The sequence below is a fragment of the Vidua macroura genome, chromosome 1 (assembly GCF_024509145.1).
Source record: "Vidua macroura isolate BioBank_ID:100142 chromosome 1, ASM2450914v1, whole genome shotgun sequence".
NCBI lineage: Eukaryota > Metazoa > Chordata > Aves > Passeriformes > Viduidae > Vidua > Vidua macroura.
Genome location: NC_071571.1, coordinates 93,623,028 through 93,643,738, shown reverse-complemented (window position 1 = coordinate 93,643,738; position 20,711 = coordinate 93,623,028). Strand labels below are relative to the sequence as shown.

Here is a 20,711-nt window from a genome sequence, read left to right as displayed (position 1 = left end):
AAGTTTATGAATTAAAATTTGTGTTTAAGGCAATGAAACTGCAACATATAGGTATATATTTCTTAATGAAGGTTTTTTTTTTCTGGTGAATTTTGGCTAGAGGTAGATTTAATTCACAGATAAAACCTGTGTTTTTTCTTTTCTGTTTTTAACAGAAGTTTGCTCTCTTTAGCATTGTTTGAATAATGTTAATGACTCATTATGAAAATAATTCTGTGTTATTAATGTGGTTTTGGGTTTTTTTCTAGAACTGAATTTCTACAAAAAATGTTGGTGGCACAGAGCTGACCTACAGTAATACCTTGAAAGAGTATGAATATTTCAGCAAACTGCCTCTTCAGCGGTTCCTCGTTAGCGTCTGAAGTGCATGCTGCTGCTGTTAATGGAGATAAGAGTACTCTCCAAAAACTAATAGCAGGTAAATGTTTGCATTGTAGATGCATTTGGATTACTTCAGAACTGAAGCTTACAGCTCTGATCTTTAAGATACTTTTGATGTCTTCATTATATGTGCTTGTAGAATAAATGTTGCCCTGAAAATACGACTGATTTTTCTTACTTTTTATTACCTGTTGCCTTTGATTGGTACTTCTTTGTGAAGTAAAATAGAAAATTGGTAAGTGAGAGATCTTTCAGGGAATCTGAAATTCTGGAGAAGTGCTTCATGCTGAAATACTTTAGCTGCAAATGCTTAATTTTTTTAATTGCTTTTTGGGAAATTTGATAAATGTGTTTTTAGAGATTATTCATTATTGTTTCTGAAGTCTTGTTACTGTGTAGTATGTGTGAACAAAATGAGCCAGCCTTATTTATTCCTTTGATTCTGATAGATTGGCAATGTTTCTCAAGAGAAATTAAAGGTAATGAGAGAGTCTAGTCCTATTGAATCTGAAGTAAAAAAAAAAAATCCCATCCGTTAAAAAGCTCAGGATTTTGCCATCCCTTGTTCTCCAGGAATGGTATGACATTAGGTTAATAGTTTTTAAAAGCAGTATATATTCTGTGCTCCAAAACCAGTCTTGTACATATTTGGAAGGCTGCCATATGGTAGGTGAAGACTTGGATTTTTCAGAGCTTCTGATTAAATGCAATTCCAGGTGATATTGAAGAAGCTCTATTTGAGCTTCTATTCTATTCTATTCTATTCTATTCTATTCTATTCTATTCTATTCTATTCTATTCTATTCTATTCTATTCTAAAAAACACTCTATTTGAGTGTTTTTTGCAAAATCCTATTCCCAGAGCTTAGCAAGGGTTGAAGGACTGTGAAATAGTAAGAAGCACAGTCTGTATTTATGCCACTTACTGTCAGTTTTAATGTGTGTGAAGGATTTAATGTCAATAGCATGAAACCACCAGTCAGGTTTTTTTATCTATCTTCTACTGACCTGCGTTGAGGGCAAGGTGAAGACCTGTGTGCATGTGTTGTCCAAGCTGCACAGAAAGCATTAAGGGGCTCTTCTTTACAAGGTGTATCTAATTTTCTCAAAATGTAACTAGAACTGATTTGACTCCAACAGGAACACATTTGAGGGAATTGACTTTATAGAAGCCTGTTGAACACAAGCTTGTTGAAGCTTGTTGCACTTGCTGAAACAGTTATTTTTTGTTGGGCCTTCAACTTTATTTTGTCATATGATGATTCAAACTTATACTGTTTGCATTTAATGCTATCTGTTTGCTCTTTTTAAAAATATTTTATAAACAGCAGATGATACGGAGATAGCATTCTAGAAATCTGTGAGATTCAGCTACAGTCTAGCTTTAAATACCCGAGTTTCTAAAAACCCCTTCTGCCTGCATGTGGAGGTGAAAAAAGTGTGGGCTTTCAAATTCTGAAGAAGCAACAAAGAGTTTTTGCTAACTTCAGTGTGTTTTTGTTAATCTCAGAGCCAAAAAGCATATTTTTGGAAACATGAAGAAAATATTATTTCTTGTTGCTGGTACATCTTGTCAAATATACCACAAAACAGCCGTTAGAACCAGATAAGAAAATTGCTCTTCTTTTAACGATGATCATACAGCAACAAGATAAAAATGCTGTTTTACTTTTGCATGGGAGAGAAAACTGCACAATGCTTGTAGGATTTACTGCACTAGCAAAATTTGGCTTTTCTGCTTTGCCGTGTTTTGACAGGATATGACACAGACCTTACTTTTTCCAGAACTGGACCAAAAAGAAAAAAAAAACCCGACCCAAAACTTCACGTATTGCCTAGCAGAAGAAGAATGCATTAGAGTAATATTTTTAGCCGTTTACCAGTCACTGTTGAAACTATGACTTGATGCCAGAAGCAAATTGAGCAATTGGTGCTTTTCACTGAATTTCATGACTTCACACAGCAGCAGCAGCTAATTCAGGACAGTACTCCAGCGTTATGTGTGCTGGATTGCTTAACAACACTTTTCTAATACAGCCAAGCTCTGCATCTTGGATATGTAGCTAGTAGTGGATGCAGCGATGGAAAGTCCTGACTTTCTCCTCCTTTCAGGGAGGACCTTTTAGCCCCAAAGTTCATTATTACTTTCCTCTTAATGCTTTCCCTGTTCAGTTATTAACACAGGAGGGGCATAGAGGCTGGCCAAACAGTCTCTTGGAGCAGCCCCTCAAACCTCTTTGGTGATTTTTTCCTTCTGCCATCTGTAGCTTGGTGGGAGTGTATGTGGCTGTATACAAACATAGATGCTTTATTTGCATATAATTAGAGTATGGATGAATTTGAAAGGAGCAGGTATTTGAAATAATACAGTGTATTCTGGATAATGTGTTCCTTTTGATGCCCTGTGCCAGAAAGAAGCACAGACAGATTCAAAGGTAGGTAGAAAATTTATTTAGAGCAAGGGGGCTTTGGAACAAAGTATCTCTGTATGTTAACTGCTGTTAATGCTTAATCACAGGACTTTCTAAAAAGCCAGTGTGTTAAATACCATAAAGTACATGCCAAGTGTTAATTGTATAACCAGTGTTCTAACAGAAATGTGCTAATTGTTTGCATTGCATGAGTTGTCCTGTACTGTATCATGTTGTTTTAGAATTGTATATTCTTGGGCTTTGGGGAATGCTCATAATATTTTTTTTTCTGTGTTTTACACAACACTGAACATGTCTTTAATTAACAGTTCTACAGTGTTAAAATCCATCTGTATGATTTTGATCCTAGGGAAAAAGCGAGCAAAAGTTAATTTTCCATTTTATGCTTTGAGAAGAGGCATCTAATTGTTTTAATTGTTTAAAAGAACATAATAATGATTACAGTAGGCATTATACTGAAGTGTCTGTTCAGTCCAGCTCCTCATTCTAAAACCCTTATCATGCATTGCTTTCATCCAAATGCTTCTAAATCCCTGATGTGATGTTTCATTGTAAATTTTAACTAAACTATGGCTTACAAATATGCAGTTGTGTGCTATTGTTTGATCCTCCTCTCTACTTCTCTCTTGCCTGTTCTACACTGTGGGAGGTAGAATAAATCTCAGGTATTGCAGCAGGCAATACTCTTGGAAGGCAAGATTCTTGGAAGTGACAAGAAATGGTCTGTCTTTTAATAATTAGGGAGAATTCACCTCCTCCTGCTGCCCTTTCTCCTTTTCTGATTTTAAAAATGCATAGCATTGTTAAGAGTCTGATATGACTGCTTGCATAGAGTGTGAGGAAGTGATGAAGGACAGGTAAGGAAGTGATGAAGTACAGCTATGAGAGCTAAATTTTGGACTTGGGCTCTGGATTCTGTTGTGATCATGACCTCTATTGGCCAAACGCTTATGGAATTCATATTCTGGTGGGACCTTTATTCTAAAAGGGAAGGGATCAAAAAATTTTCTCTATTAGGCAGGTATGTGAAGAGAATTTAGTTTTGCCAAAGCACATTTTAGGTGTACGGTATGTACCTAAATGTGAATGTTTTGAAGGCTACCTGTGCTTTCTTGATTGCAGAAAGTGGTAATTTGCTGCAGCTGTGAGGTTCACAAGGCCCTGTGGCTAGTGACTTCCATCAGCTTAATCTCTCCCTGGCACCTGATGGTGATATAGTGGCTCCTAGCCCTTGTCCTGTCTCTTAGCCTGAGCACAAAGACACCCTTTTAGGGACGTGCTCACAGGATTTTAACCATTCTAAGGGCCCTGGTAAACAGCAGGAGAAAACCTACTGCCAGCTGAAGATAGTTTCTTTACCTTCAAAAATAGTGCAGGAGCTTCAGGCAAATTACTGGCATCAAGTTTTGAAGCTCTTGCTCCTTTTTCCCTCAGACTGTATGCAGTCATGGAAACTCCTTGTCATCAGCTGCATCACTTTTTGGGAACTGAAAATGAACATAGATATCTGTTGCTCTACTTAGTTATGTTTCACTTGAGCTGTAGGCCATTTTTGCTTGTTGTTAAGTCTCTAAATGTTTTTTATATATCCTCTAACATTCTGTAACAGAAGGGGAACTGGAATTCAAGAGAAAGGTGCTGGTTTTGGACACTGTTGATGTAAGAGCCAATGTTATCTGAGCATAAGCCCATGCGCTTGTGTCTTATTGAGAGAAATGAATATTTATGTAATTCTCTTAATAGATTTGTTCAAGTTCCATCAGCTTCAAGCAATTTAAGACACTATTGAGGTTATGTTAAAACTTAACAGTGAAATGTGGTTTAGTGATGTCTAAGTGACCATGTTGAGCTAATACTGGAAGAGCACCTGACTCTATATAGTTAATTAGAGAATCTGGCTTGTTGGTTGGGATCAGTGACATGTTAAATCATGCTTGGGACCACAGTGTATGCAGAGGAGCAGGCTAAACAGCAGTGTGAAGGTATTATAATGAAAAAAGGTGTTCAGAAACCAGACTGTTCCTGAGAGAGCTAGATGCAGGCCTGTAAAAGACTTCTTGTAGGATTTTTGGGGGTTGTTTGTTTGTTGTTTTGGTTTTTAGTAAACTGCTAATGGCATCAGGGTTAGCTGGAAAACCGTGGGTTGTCAAGGTGAAGTGGCAGTCAGAGAACCCAAGGCCGCAGGTGAAGAATAAAAAGAATTTTTCTATATCTGTATCACAGAGGAGTTTGGAAATGATCTTAAACTTTTTTGCAGAGCAAAAAGACTTTTCTCAATGCAAATCACACTTTCAAGGCAAAAAAAAGTGTTACAGAGTGAATCATGTGATTGACAGGGTATTCACTCTATAGTTTTAAAGGAACTAAAAAAATGTACTGAGTAAGTAAATGATTTCTCTAACTGGCAATATCCTACTTGACAGTGTTTTTTGTAAATGGCTTGATTGGTAGGGAATGAATTTTAATTCTTGATATTCCCCTTGATTCATATTTAATCTCTTCGATTCTTCTGGGTGAATCAATAAAAATCATAATTAAGAATAAAATTACTGGATATGTAGATAAGTATAATATGCTGGGGGAGAGCAAAGACTGTGTAAAGAAGCAGCATGCCTCTGCTGGAGTGCTTTTGAAGCATCAACAGTCATGCAGACAAAGGAATAATTAAAAAGCAAAACTAACTTGCCTGTAAAATTCAGTGTTCCTTGGGTAATTGCAGACAAAAGTGCTTCTCCACTGGAGATCTGGAGAATCTGGATGTGTGGGGCAGTTGATACCCACAAAGTTCAAGGTGCTTGCCTTTATATGGTGACATCATGGAAATATGAAACTTTATAGTGAAACTGCTTTGTTTGGAGGGTTTTTTGGACTGTAAATAAGAATAGTGTTTTAACTTTTCTGGATAGGATCTGAGATTACTGCCTTACTAACCTTATAAATTCAATAAAACTTGAGAAGTATTTTAGTAGTTTCCATATTGTAAGGCACCCTGAAGTAAATGATGGTATTGATGTAATATTGATGTTTATGCTTTTAAAATAAACATTACTGTGAGTAGGCTTCAAAGTTTGTTTTAGTTGCAGTGTTTACAAGTTTCAGGAGGCCTATTTGGCTTCTGTGCTGTTGTTTTTTGAACTAATCTGTGCAGCTGAGATCCATGTAACTATTTGAAAATTATTTATAGGTATGCCACTGCAGAATGTTACTGGTGGTAGGTGTATTCATGGAACTAATGTTTTCTGAATTTACTTTTTTTCTGCAAATATATTTGAAATATTCTTTAACTGTCAGTAAAAGTAGGACAAAATGTAATGACTTTGAGTTTATCACATACCCCATTTTTTGTTCAGCCCAGCCATATTACGATGAGATACATGCTGTTCCTATTATAATGACTTTTTAATAAAAAAAATACTGCTTTTAGCTATATACTGATATACTTTGCTGGTTTAAGTTGGCCTTTTTTGTTGTTGTTGTTGTTTTTTTCAGGAAACTCTGAGCTGAAGGATAAAGAGGACCAGTTTGGAAGAACTCCACTTATGTACTGTGTGCTGGCTGACAGGCTGGACTGTGCAGAGGCATTGCTGAAGGCTGGAGCTGATGTTAACAGAGCTGATCGCAGCCGAAGAACTGCTCTCCATCTTGCTGCACAAAAGGTAATTACTGTGTAAGTGCTTTTAAAGTCAGGGCTTTCACCACAGCTGTGAGGTGGGCTGACCCTGGCTGGACACCAAAGCTGCTCTATCACTCTTCTCCTCAGCCTGACAGGGAAGAGAAAATATAACAAAAGGCTCATGGGCTGAGCTGAGGGCAGGGAGAGATCCCTCACCAGCTCCTGTCACAGGTAAAACAGACTCGACTTGGGAAAATTGGTTTAATTTATTACCAGTCAAATCAAAATAGCATAATGAGAAATAAACCCAAACCTTAAAATCATCTGCCTCATACCTTTCTTCCTGGGTTTAACTTAGCTCCTGAATTCTCTACCTTACCCTGCAGCCAGTGGTGTAGGGGGGTGCCATCAGTTCATTACTGACTGTATCATTTTTCCTTCTACAGTCTCAGTCTATTTTACTGTCCAGTTACATTGTCTCCCTGAAGAAGTGCTAAAGGAAGCATTCAACAGTAAAATAAAAGGCAATTGAAAGTATAACTTCAGAGATGCAAGAAATTTTGAGTGTGGTTAGGCCTGGAGGAAGTATCCACAGTCTCTCCACAGAAGACTAAACAGGCTGCTGATGGGGAGGGAAAAAAAATGAGGAGTGGCTTTGGCTAACCAAGACATTTGAGTTCGTAAACTGTGAAAAAGACTCCACAGAGAAGATTAGAAATTCAAACTAAAAGAAGCAGCCTTTTATTTACTATTTTAATTTTTATAGTATGTTTAAAACTGTAACTGCTCAAAAATTAGCAGTTTTTTGTCTGCGTGAGCTGTCTTTTGGTACCAGTTAGAGCACCTGCCATGATTTTCATAGCAAACCATTTCCATATATATCTTGTCACCTGTTCATAATAGTTCACATTTTTCAGATGTTGTAATACAATCTGCATTTTTTTTATAATTTTATTTTAATTAGGTTTATGTAAAGGCAGCTACAGTATAGTCATGATCTTCAGTAAGGAGCAGTTAAACAGAAAACCATCTTGGGAAGACTGTAATAAGGTGATATTTTCCAGGTACATTTGCATGGGAGTCCATAGGGACTGTGTGGTCTGTGTTACTGCATCCCTTACAGGGAAATAATGTTGTAGGTTGTAGTTGACTTGTAACAGGCTAATTCATCTGCTTGGTTACATACCATTACATTCTGATGAAAATAATTCAGTCATCATCATAACCTTGTTTCCAGGATTAATTCTGTATTTCTAAGGGACTGACCTGTTTACCATGAATGTTGTTTCAAAGATAGGTATTTCATAAAAGCAGCAATGTCAGAGAGTTAAAAAATTGCTGTAACATACTTTATTTGCCTGGTGTTCATACAGGCATTCAGATTTTATGATGTGATAGACATGTGAACATTTTAACCATATTAAAAACTTTATTTTAAAAATTGTGTTTTCCCCAGATTTTAAAAGTACATTTTAGCATATTAAAACTTTATAAATTCCTGTCTGAATGTTCATATTGTGGATATTTGTATTATAGAAATTTAAAGCAAGAGAGGTTTTGCCATGGAGTAATATCCTCTAACTGCATGTGCTCTCTATTTCCTTTACGCCTTGCTTCAATCCTGAAAGTCAGATTGTAACATTGGATACTTGGACCATCTTAGATGGATTTTCAATTGACAGTGCAAATGAAAAGGAAGGTAAAACAACATGAGATAATGATTGTAGCAGTAGATTTTATGTAGTCACACGCTTACTGTGTGAGATAGATGTGATGCACCCCATAGCAAAAAGGGTCAGGAAACAGCCCTTGCAATTGCTTTTTATTTGCCTCACTTAGCTGTCCTCTAAAATTCCTTTCTGTGTCTTCTGAACAGTTACTTGCTATTGATGGCAGCTTATGAAATTAACATTTCATGTGTGTAAAATTTTGTCTGTAGTCTTTCCATATTAACATTTTTAGATCTACATTTCTGTCATGAGTGTCTTTTGAAAAATATGTAAAATTAAAATTCAAAACAACTTAATGTTTCATGCAGTTTTGGCTGTTTAATGTTTTGCATTCTGCTTATTTCTTGCTGATACTTTTGGATTATATTCCATTTTTTTTCCTTCAAAAATAAAATTTCTCAGTGCAGCTGACTTTCAGATAGAAAAAGAAACATGCTGTGAGGTCACCCATTTCCAAAGCTGTTTTGTCCTTGTTGGTTAATCATGAATATACATATTTACCAGGGCCACTGTATGGTTTTTTGTTGTGTTCAAGCTTGTGAGTCAGTAGCTGTCCTGTGCTTTATCAAAAACAGATTCACATGACTTTATAAATCCCCATTCATTGGTAGTCACAGGTACAAGCTGTTTAGAAGGGCACTGTTTGGAGATTCAGATTCCTAAATTGTACTTGTGTTGCATCCTAATTTTTCTTTTCTTTGGAGAGAGGAGCTAAGCTTCAGACCTTTACATGCAACCAGTGAAGAGGTAGGAAAAAAAAGACACTTCTTTCTACACTGATGCTAACTAAAGCAGATGGAGGTAAAATTAAGGAACGTTTCCTGAGTTAGAACCTTCCCATCTAACCAGGATTACTTTTGCTGTTCTTTGCTGTCTCTTTGAAGGGCTTTTGGGACACCTTGCTTATCAGATCACAGCAGACAGACATTCTGAGGGCTAGAGTTTGTTGCCAGAATATTTGAGGCTCCTTAGGTCATCATTCTACAGGCTGCCTTTATGTGTCCCTTTGCACTTGTTCCTCTGAAACAATCTTGCAGCTGATTTCACAAAAAATGGTCTCTGCTGCCTTTCTTTGGGAACCTCAGAACTGTCTCAGGGGCAAAGAGTTTGTGAGAAAATGCTCTTCTAATGCCAAACAGAAGCAATGATTTAGTTGTCTTGTACTGAAGAGAGCTGAATATATTCATTGATGTGTTTGGATTCAAGATGGTGTCTCTCCCATTAGTAATCCTGGTTATCATAAAAACAATTGGTTGTGTTTTGCAGGATGAGGTGAAACTGTTCCCATTTTTCTGTCTGGAGATTTCACTGTAAGAGAACTGCCAGTTCATGTCTTTCAGTCCTAATAAAATTGCTTGTGGGTTTTTAATCCCTATAATAGAACAAATATTCAGAAATGTGGCATTGACCTGAGTCCAGTCATAAATCATCAGTATTAAGTAAAATTAATTAGGACTTCAGTTGCTTTTCTTCTTTAGAATGGATTTCTGGTTGGATAGGGCTTAAATGAACAACTGTAAGACATCATGCCATTAACACTTGCAAAATTAGCTTCTGACTCAACTTGTGTGAGTTGCAAGCCTGGCTGTACTGGGTGAGTGTGTACATATGTACATATCAGCTCTACATTATGTTATTCTTAACATCCACCTCTCTGCAAGTTTTATGCTTCCAGCTATTGTCTGCAGAATAGGAGGCAGCCTATGCTTCCATCGTGGTTGTCATTACTGTTACATAAGGAGTTCATTCTGTAAAAGCATTTCTTCCAGTCCTTCAAAATGCCAACAATCACATCTAGTGTTCAAAATGCAGGTTCTTATTTGTTGCTAGTACAGAGTTCTTCTGAAATTATTGGCACTATCCATGTGGTCATATAAAACATTATCTGATGTGATAGTTTCACGATAGTTCCTTAATCCCTTTTCTGTTCCTAATGGCACCTCTAAGTCCTTCTGAAGTAGTTACTTTGTTACTTGCAGTTGTGTAGTTGATCTCCTCCCGATATTCTGGTGCACTCCAAGTGCCTTTGCTTTGTTTCACAAACATCCTAGAAGACATCTTTCTGAGCCATGGTTTGTCAAAATAGCTCTATTTTGATTTGGGTGTCAATAAGCAGTACCAGAATTTTTGCACCTGCTATAAAAGCAGTTCAAAGTCTCTACCAAAACCATTTGTGATAGCATACCTAGGCAGACTGTCCAATGCTCTTACAAGTTCTTTCTGTTGCAAGGGTTTCAACACAGGTAAGAAGTGAAGGTGATCTGATGATTTCAGTACCTCTGTCTAGTGCTGTTTTAATAACCAGGCTGTATTTACCAGTTAATGAGGAAACTCATGTCTCAGAACTCAGAGCTGCTGTGTCATCCTGTTCTTGCCATGCTTCATTCAAATGGTTTTTGTCACTGGATCATGTCTACAAAGCAATAGTTAGGTGAAAAGCTGTCAGCTTCTCATCTCAACATCTGTTCACATCTGAACAAAAGATTCTTATAACCTCTCTGTCTCCGACTTCACTAGTGACATTCTGGACTATTTGCAAGAAGTAAAGCTTTTTCACTACTACCCTTGTCACCTTTCTAAGGCTAAGCACCTTTCTTTGCAGAAAGTTCCTGAAATTAATAAGGTAAGGTTAGAAATTTTGGATGTACTATTAGAAGCACTAATGTTTTTTGAAAAACACCTGTGGTTATATGTTGATATGATAACCTTTGAGCGGCTGCTTCATGCTAATAATTATGTTCTTAATGGTTAGTCCTGTTTAGTGATGGGCATCCTTGTATTACAGCTTTTAAGTTTTATACATCTGTTGGTCTGAGATTTTTAGCTTGAATAAAAAGATAGTTTAACTTTGTGTGCTTAAATGTAACAAGTATATCTTTCTTTCAATGGAAAATAATATAGTACAATGCAATGTGAGATGATGGGCTGACAATAATCTCCTGTAACTAAAAATTTACATTCCAGACATCTACATATAAGTTAGTCATGTAGATAACTTAAAAGTAATGCACTTGAGGGTGTAGTCATCCACCCTAAAGTAAGATGAGTACTCTAGGGCATACTGACTAGCTGATTCTTTCTTTTAAGCATCTGTTTGATGTAAGTTTTTGTATTGTCGATATTGTAATTGTGATGAATTAATCTTACCCAAGGTATACATTTCTTTAGCAACTCATTTTCTGATTGTCCTTGACACGATCTTTCACAGTATCTGTCTTTCTTTCATCAGCCTTACGATGGAGATGATCCAGTCTTTGTAGGCAGAAGGCCATGTAAATCACATTATTTGGTGGTTTTCCTTTTGGATTTTCTTCTGTTCCACTCCTTTGGTCTCTCTTTTTGAATGGACGGGTCTCACAAGCAATTTTGAAGGGGTGCACACTCCTTAAAAATAAGAAAAAGGGGGAGGTCAAGTCATTAACTTCACAAAACTCAAAAGCAGTCAAACAAAAAAACCCTCAAAAATCCAAACCCACCAGAAAATGATACAAATTATTGCAGGAGTGCACCTGCAAAGATTGCCATGGGAGTTTCAGAAGGTGGTTGTAACTTCCTGAACACGGATGTAATTTACTGGGAACTGAAACTGTGACTGATTGCAACAGAAGTAGAATCATTAGCATAATTTGTCAGTGATTTTGCACTGAGGAATTGTAGTACTATATGGGTACAGATTATTTTAGCTTGTAGAATTTAGATTATTGTGAAATAAACATGCTATGAAGATTTGAGTACTGGGATTACAGTTTAATAACAGGCATTCATTTCCAGTTGCAGGCATTTTGCATTTGTAGCAATTTGCTTCTAGTGTTAAGTTGCAACTTTTTTAAACACCCGCATGTGATACTTATGAATGGAAATGTTTCTGCATACCCAAAATACTTGTATATGTTTTGTCATTTAACTTTCATTAAGTAGTTCCAGTTTAATTTAAGGGGGGGGGAAGCAGGCTTGCCTCTTTCAAAATTTCTCACAGGGGATCTTTACTTATTAGCAATCTGTTTACTTTGGGGAGTAATCTACCTGAATTGTTCTGAATACTTTAGCCATAGCCTTTTGTGTTCATAGGGATAAAAGAAAAAATTCAATTTTTTTGTTGGTTTCTAATAATATGCACTTGAAATAATCTATCAGGATGCTTAAATGTCAGGAAGATTTTAATTTTGGCTTCAGGAAGATTAATATAACCCCAGGGGGAAAATGTGACTTTAGTAGTGTTAAATATTCTGTAGCTTCTATTATTTATTTGCTGACATGGTTGTTGATAAATAACAGTACATCCGGGATGCAGTTAGGAATTCTGTGTAAAGTAGGAGGATATATTTTAATGGTCTTTGATTTTTCTTAAACTAGAAAAAATGGTTGTTTCTGTGTATTCAGCAGTAACAGTAAAAGCAAAGTAAAAAAGACAGCCTGTGGCAAGCATTAGATATGGTAGAAAATTGGAAACACAAGGTAGTCTTTAGTTCACTTATTTTACGAAAGTTTATTCCCAAGTCTTATCTAATGAGTACTGTCAGGTTAGTCCAAGAGCTGCAAAAAGAGATTTTTTTTTTTCCTTTTCTTGAGCAAATAAAAGGTGTATGTATTAAAAATTCTTGAGTTAACTTGCCTGGGAGTCAGATTATACATTTTTCCCTCATTACCTTTTCCAAGATGTATTTCCTGGAGCTGTGGTCTCTCAGATCTTTCATCAGACTTTATTTGATCTGCATAAAAGAGCACATGTGCTTCTAACTTTCTTTCCCAATCTATGTAATGAAAATAACTGATTGTGTCAGAGACAAATGGTGGCTAGTTCATGTTCTTGTTTTCCTCAGGCCAATAACCTTTTATGATGTACCCCCTTAAGTGAGAGCTCATAATGAATAATATTAATTCTATGCATGTAGGTTCCTGAAATGTAAATGAGCTTTACATTCAATCTGTGGTATTTTCATCTGAACATACAATTTGATTAAATGTGAGAAATCTGCACACACCAGGATGTGAAACAGGACTGTTTGCTGACCTGCCAGAAGAGGTGATATTTTTTTTAGCATGTGGGACTGTAGTTTTCTTTGTGATTAATTAAGCCACAGACAACAACCATGATATAAATGTTTTCTTTACTTTCCTGAACAATGAGTTCTCTCAAGTGAATGTGACCTGAAGTTGCTCAAGGGTGGAAGGCAGAGTAGTTCCTTGTGTGTGATTTGTGTGTGTTATGCTACAGATAAGCTGTCCTAGCTACCAAGGGGTTGGTACCATCCACAGCCTTTCCCTGAGCCCTTTTCACAGCTGTAGAACTGCTCACTGGGCAGTGAGTTGACAGAAAATGAACTTTACAAAAGAACAATTAATTTTCTGCCTATTTAACACAAGGCCCCATGTTCCCAAATTATTTTTGCTATTGGTTGATACTACCATTGATCTGTGCTGCAAACCCTATTGAAATGGTTAAAAATAGCTACAGGAAAAAATTAAGAAGAGAAAACTTGCATTGTTACAGAGATCTGATTCCCAGTACACTCCCCAAGAAAGTTGTTCTGTCACTGCTGAGAATGAATGATTAAACAGAAAATTTGCAAGGCTGGAATTTCCTAAATGAACACTGGCATAATGAAAAATATTCTCAAAACCATAGGTAAGAATTTTAGTGTCCTTTTGAGTTCAGGAAGGATGGGAACCCTTTTGAAATTGGTGTTTTTCTGTGTGTGATAAATTGCTGCTGTGACTCTCTTTCAGGAACTTGTATCTATCTCCTAATTCTGCTTTTGACTGTTTAGATTTCATTAACACTTCCATTTGCCTCTGCTGAGTTTTGATTCAGAGTGAAATTTGGGCACTACTTTGCAAGACTGATATGCTATTCTCATATATTCACGCAGTGCATTTTCAGCTTGCACACTTTGTCATGTCTTGTAACAAAGCAAGAACATGCACATTATTGTTTCCTCATTAAGTGTTAAGCTGCTATTGTCATATGGTATCCAACAATTGTCTGCCTCTACTGTCAAAATGTGGGTTAAAATCCAGCCAATTCTTTTCTCTGCAAAAGATAAAACTGGAAATACTGTTCTACATGTTAGGTTTCAGTTGCACAGCAGATACTAAGACATCTGAATCTGATTTCTCACTGGTTTTATGTTAGCGTGAAACCATATTTTAAGACAAGGTTATGCAAAAATTTACATGCCAAAGTATTCTTTTGACTTGAAGTTCAAGATCAGAATTTCAGACTAGCTGTAAGATCAAACTTGGTTTCTATAAAAACTTCACTGATAAATATGGTATGAATGTCTATAGTCAATGGCACTTGTAGAGTTGATTTTTAAATTATTTTAGAAGCAGTTGGTTACTAAACTAACTTACTCTGGTAAAACATATTTGAAAGTATTGCTTGCAATTTGTGGCTACCTCCCTGACTATAGCTACTTTCCAGAAGACATTTTACACATCAAAGGACTTATAACACGGCTAACCAAAAAACATAGTGTCTGTTACTGTCTGTGTTTATTATCTGATTGGCTGGTGAAAGAAAACAAATAAAGCTGTCTGAGATGGTAAATTATTCTATAAATATGACAGATTTGCTCTATAGCCTGCTGTAGACAGAATGGTTCTATCTACTTCCAATCAGAATAGCAACATAGTATTTCTCCCCATTTAGAAAAGTAGAAGTAAAAGCTGAAGGAGCATGGAGGATGTTTAAGGAGACGGTTTGCAGTAGGAGCATGTGTGGAGTATTTACCCCAGTGGTCTACCCAATAGTAGAATATATTTGCATGGAAAGGGATGGACTGAGTGTAGTGTGTTCCCTTTGGCACACATTTGAAGTGTTGGTCTCTAGTTGCCTGGGGCAGTTGTTGACTGGCAGCCATCACTGTAGCATCCATATTTTGAAGGATTTTGTTTTAATGGTGAGGTTGTGAACGTAATCTAAACACAGAAAGAAAAGAATAAACAGAATTTTTCTAAAGAGAAGAAAGAATAAATACATCTAAGGTTTTTGGGAAGATGTGTGGATTAGTTCTTGCTCTGTGTAAGGCATGTTCAGTATGATTCTCCAGGAGGCACATCTGGAACACAGCTTGAAAAATACAGTGGTGTACCATTTCTGATTCTGACTTGTAATAGTGGAAAAGATTCTTGCTTATCAAAAATAGTGATCATAAACCAAATATAAATAAGGCTTGCAGCAAGAAAGCCACAAGTAATAACAGGTAGACAACTCATTGGGCTAGTAAGTCTCAGTCTTAAAGACATTTACAGATTTTGCTGATAAGATTAGGCGTTAAGAACAGTAATTTTTCTTCACTATTTGGCACCACCTAGTCCTCTAGCATAGCATTGTTGTGGATTTTTTTTTTTTTAATAAAAGCAAATTGGGACAATGATATGTGTTCCATTTCTCTTTAATCAAAGTGTGTGTTAAAAAGAATGAGAGTCTGCTAAGTAAGAACAAACCATAGCAGTAACTATAACCTGTGATAAGTAGGAGGTTTGTAACATAAACAATAAGGGAGTTTTTGATCCTGGAAAACCTGAACAGTTTCTGAGAACACTGTGAGCTCACTGTCACCAGCACAGGCATAAGTGGCTGTACATGAGTGAGAGTTTGGAAAGAGTTTGCTCAGTCTTCCCTGGGGTGGAGGGTTGGGTCAGGCCAGTTGCACCTCTGTAGGTCTCCTTCACACAGGTGCTTCTGTGCGACTCAGCATTAGGAATTCTGAACTGGTCTACTTTTGGAAAGGACGGAAGGCTATTAAAAATGTGTAAAATGTAATTAAAAATGTATCTACTGAATGTTACTCTATAGTATTTGAAAATGACAATATTTGTCTCTTCTTTGCAGTGATTTATTATATTTGGAGTACATTTTAGAGTGGAATAGTAATCATTAAAATTTATTCATAGAAATGTTACATATTGTTTCAAATTTTATTTATAGGTTTGCTTGAACTTTGTGAGAGCCAACTTACCCAAATGTCCTGTAGGTTCAAGTTTTCTTCAGGCAATAGTAGTCATAAAGGATCCATTTGCCAAACTACTTATTTAAATATCTGTATTTTGTTCTGTACTGCCCACAATTAAAGTGTTAAATTATCTGTGTCTGGTTGAAACTATTAATAAATACGTATTCATTATATTTTATAAGCCTAAGAAGTTAAAACAATAAAATACTACATCTTTTGATTTTTTTTTTTTTGCTAAATAAATCTTCTCACAGTGTTTAGATTTCTTAAATTAACATTGTGTTCCCCTTGCATAGTAGTTTCCTCTTTCTTTTCAACCTGTATTTTGAGCAAGAACATTTTCCTTAAAGTAGAATAGCAGATAATAATGTTTTATGTCTTTAAATAAAACTTAAAGTTTAAATTGTTTTCATGTAATTTGATTTAATAATATTTTTCTGTTATTAAGTACTTTCAGAAGCATAGGAATCCCTTGCTGGAAAACATACTCCTTTTAGCATAGTTGAGGAATCAGTTTATTAATTTTGGCAGGGCAGTATCAATTGCTTTTTAACTGTTGAAATAACGTGCATATTTTTACTCACATTATTCTTTTGGTTGCCCAGTCTTAACAATATTCCTGTGGTTGTGGTGTTTTATTTTGTTTTTTTTTTAATGTTCTCTTCTATTGTTTCCTGTAGTAAACAGCCTCAGTTTAGGAACTGTGCCTCTGATCTCACTGGTTTTGGATACTACCACCCTGAGAATAATAAATGGTTTCAATTTGCCTCAGAGTGATGTGACTTGTGAGGTCCTGTGTCACTAGATACTGTATATTGTCCTAGAAAAAAAAAACAATTGAAGCAAATTTATAATGATAATTGAAATTATGTAGTCCTGGTTTCTATTACTCTGCTACAAAGAAAAAAAAAATTGTAGATATTAAATGGAATAATGACTGTAGCATCTCCCTGTCACCTAGCACGGTATTGGGATTCCTTTTTCCGTGGTGCAGCTCCTTGCCTCAGTGTTTCCCAGCTCAAAGCTTGGTTTTCTGGGGTTAATTTTCCTGCAGTGTCTGCCTGGGCTTTCCAAGAGCCCTGTACAAAGGGAGTCAGTACAGCCTAGTGGAGAGCAGAGTCATGAGCATTTGCATCTCTGGAATGTTTTTATTGACAAACGGTAGTCTGCTATTGACATTCGTGTCCCTTGATGATACTTCTATCCTAGCTTATCTTTGCTGGTCAAATGCCTTAATTGTTCTGGCCTTTAATTCAGTCAAAGTTGGTGCAGGAGTGGAAGAGAAAAGAGAAGGAACAGGTCTAACAGAGCATCAAGCTTGAGCTGTGAAGCTGCTGGCAACGATCAACCTGTCATAATGTTATGATTTGTTCATTTTTATACCATTTATTAGCCTTTACTTGTTGTGCCATTTGGCCTCCAGGGCAGATAAAGTGCTGTCTAATTTGGTAGGTTTGCTTCTGTCAGAGTGGCCTCGACAGAGAAGGTGTTAGCTGTAGTGACAAATAATCAATAGCTGTCGTTGTCATGAGGAACGTGAGTAGTTGGGCCTTTCATCTGGAGGATTAGAGGTCTAATTGGATTGAGAATAGGGAGGGTGAGCTGTTGGGTAACCCTGTCAGCTATGTTAAGCTGTCAAATGTCAGCTTTCCTGAAAGGAAGAAGGAATGGTTAGCTTTCAGAAACAAGGAAGAAGACATATGAAAGCTTTTTAAAAAGTAACAGATAGAAAAGTAGAATAGGCTAACATACGCTTTAACCCTTTCTTGTTTAATTACATATCTTTCTAGTTAATGAGGATGCATGGTGTGCACTCTCTCGCTCGCTCTCTGAGACAGGCAGAATTTGTGTGAAACAGATTTGGCAGTGTTATACCAGATCAGACTGGTTTTATGTCTTGAGAAAAAGCCAGTTAACTACTCAGATAGGGAATATATATGAAAAAGATTATGGCATAGGGGAAGAAAATATCCATCAATTGAAGGAATCACTTAATAGAAGCTGTAAGGAAATAAAATATTTTATTTTAATATTTTGTTGTAAAGATATGTCAGTCTGATAATACCAGTATATAATACCAGTATATTTTTTGAAATATAAGCAGTTGTTTCAAAGTTGCTGTAAGCAGAGTAATTATTATGATCTAGTCCTGCACTGGACTTCAAAATCGTCAGTTGAATTTTGTCTGCATTTTCTTACTGTTGCTTTTGATCTTTGCTTTGTGCTTGTTTCTTGGAGAAAGATTTCTGTTGTTCTAAATAAGATAAATCCAATGAAAGACCTGTTATGCTGGTAGAACAAGTAATTTAATGTCTCAGATGTGCTAATATTTACCTTACCAGAATAAATAATAGGACTACATTTTAATGAAGGATTTGCTTATAAAATTACTGAAATGGTGATTTTTTTTATTTGTCATCTTATTTTGCCACTTTCTTCAAAGCAAGCCTTAACTGTAACCATGCCAGTATTCCCCTTCTCTAAGTAACACATTTGCCTTGAGATCTGTAGTACTTGGCCATAGTTATCTGTATAACAGATCTGGAAATAGCAATATTTTTAGACAGTGCAATAAAGCTCTTTATTTTGCATCAGCTAATTTAACAAAAGACAATTTTATCTTTTTTTTTTTTTTTTTTTAATGGACTTTTAGGTATTTCAAAACTCTCAGATTTTTTTTTCCTTATGTGTTAGGTCACTTATTTAGAAGTGGTGGTTTTACTATTGGTATTTCAATTTGGATTGATTCCCCTGCTGCTCCCCTCTCTTCTGCAGCACTTAGTGACGGTCGTCTGCAGTTGCAACATCATTTTTACTGGTGGTCTGCTGTAAACAGTGGCAAACCCATCCTTAATCTCAGGTTTATCTTCATAGATGAGTACAATAGTGTAAGTATTGCAGAGGCAGAAATCTTGAACGGATTGTCCGTTATCACGTTTCAGTGCCATTATGTGTCAGGAATCATGGGGGTTTTATCCCTTTGAGATAAACTGCCATGCTCTCAAACGCCCATCTTTGCGTGAGAGCCTGAATTCATGTGTGATGAATAATTTTTGAGTTTGCAATTACTTATCTGACAGGTACTGTACCTCTGTCATTTGTTTTCTGATAATCCAGTTCTCCTGACTTATCTTCCTCTGCTTGGTTTCATTGCTTCCCCAACTTGGACTTTATGATCTTGATATTTATTTTTGAGTCTGACTAACCTGATTTAAGCACATTTAACCTTCTGGTGTGAGCTACAGGATGGACAGATGAAGAAGTGACATCATAGCCTACTCTCACAGCTTGAAGTGTGCTGAGGGTTGCTGAGCTACAGAAGTATTGTGCTGCTGTGGCCTGGTTGGCTTCAGTATCCATAATATCTATGAAGCTGACCCAGCATTTCTGCACTGTGTGGTTGTCTGCAATGTAGACACACTGTGGTAAAATGAGCAAGCTCAGGCCTATTTATTTATTTTTTTAATTATATATTTGCCTTATTAAAAATCTATCCATTTCCCTGATTTTTTTTTTTTTTGCAAAGTTCCATCTTTTTTTTTTTACCCATTGTGATAAAAAGAGTGTCATAATTCAGTATCTTAATTTCTAGAATTTTACCAAACACTTTGTATGAAAATAGGCAGCAGCACCCACCTTCTAACTCCCTCATTTTTAAAAATCCTTACCCAATATTTTTTCCCAGACAACTGCCTTGCCATGGCAGTGGTCTGTGGTTTCCCCAGTTTTTCCCATTTTTTTCTCCAGCTCAGACATCAGGATGGGTGTTGTTTTCTTTCTCTTTTTCTCCAGCAATATCACAGCTATTTTCATTAACCTAACTGATTAATTTTCTTTGTACAAACCACTCTCTCCCATTTTCAAACTTGATGTAATTTTACTTCTCTGCATGTCTGTTTCACTTCTTGCTCTGGCAACTCTCCTCCTTTCCTCCACTTGAGTTTATATCTTTTGCCACCATGCTTTGTGTGCTTGAAATAATCCAAGGAGGATATTGTCAGGCCCAGAATATATATCGTATTATCATCCTCATGCTTCTCTTGAGCAGTCTTGCTCTCAAGTACTTGAAATTTGAATATGAAATGTCATTAAAATAATAAGAAAAGGAATGCCTCCAACTGCAGTGATTTTCTAAAAGATTTTGCAAATATGGTTTAAGTGCAAACCATGGTGGCAGAACATTGAGGAGCTCTGCTTGTGTTGTGTTTCCCAGTGAAAAGGAACTAATTCTGCATAGCATATGGAATGATATCTTAAATATCTGTGCAGCCAGCTGGTAGAATTACTTTATTTTCATCTATTGAGTTCAATGCATACTTTTGTGAGTAAAATTTAGAAGAGCTTCTGGACTCACCTATTGTTACTTTTTCTGATCTTTGCTAAATCCTCTTCCATAACAATAATTTTTCAGGTTACTATCAATAAATAAAATCATTTCTATTAATTTTTGAAGATTCTCAGTTACCAAGAGTGAGTAGGTAAAGCAATCCTGTCTTAAAAAAACATCTTAAATGAGTATTTAAGTCTGGAAAAGTATTGGTGCATAACTTCAACTCAGAGATTTTGTTGCAAAGACCAGCTAGAACTGAACATGATA

General features: G+C 36.2%; 1 protein-coding gene across 1 annotated transcript in view; it reads left to right on the top strand.

The window, feature by feature from the left end:
* Positions 1–254: 254 nt before the first annotated feature.
* The window catches only part of INVS (inversin), an 81,955-nt gene continuing 61,498 nt past the window's right edge, over positions 255–20,711 (top strand). Inside the window, exons 1-2 of the mRNA XM_054002340.1 lie at positions 255–418; positions 6,303–6,469. Coding sequence (XP_053858315.1) covers positions 313–418; positions 6,303–6,469 — 273 coding nt within the window. The 5' untranslated portion in view covers positions 255–312. The remainder of the gene's footprint in view (positions 419–6,302; positions 6,470–20,711) is intronic.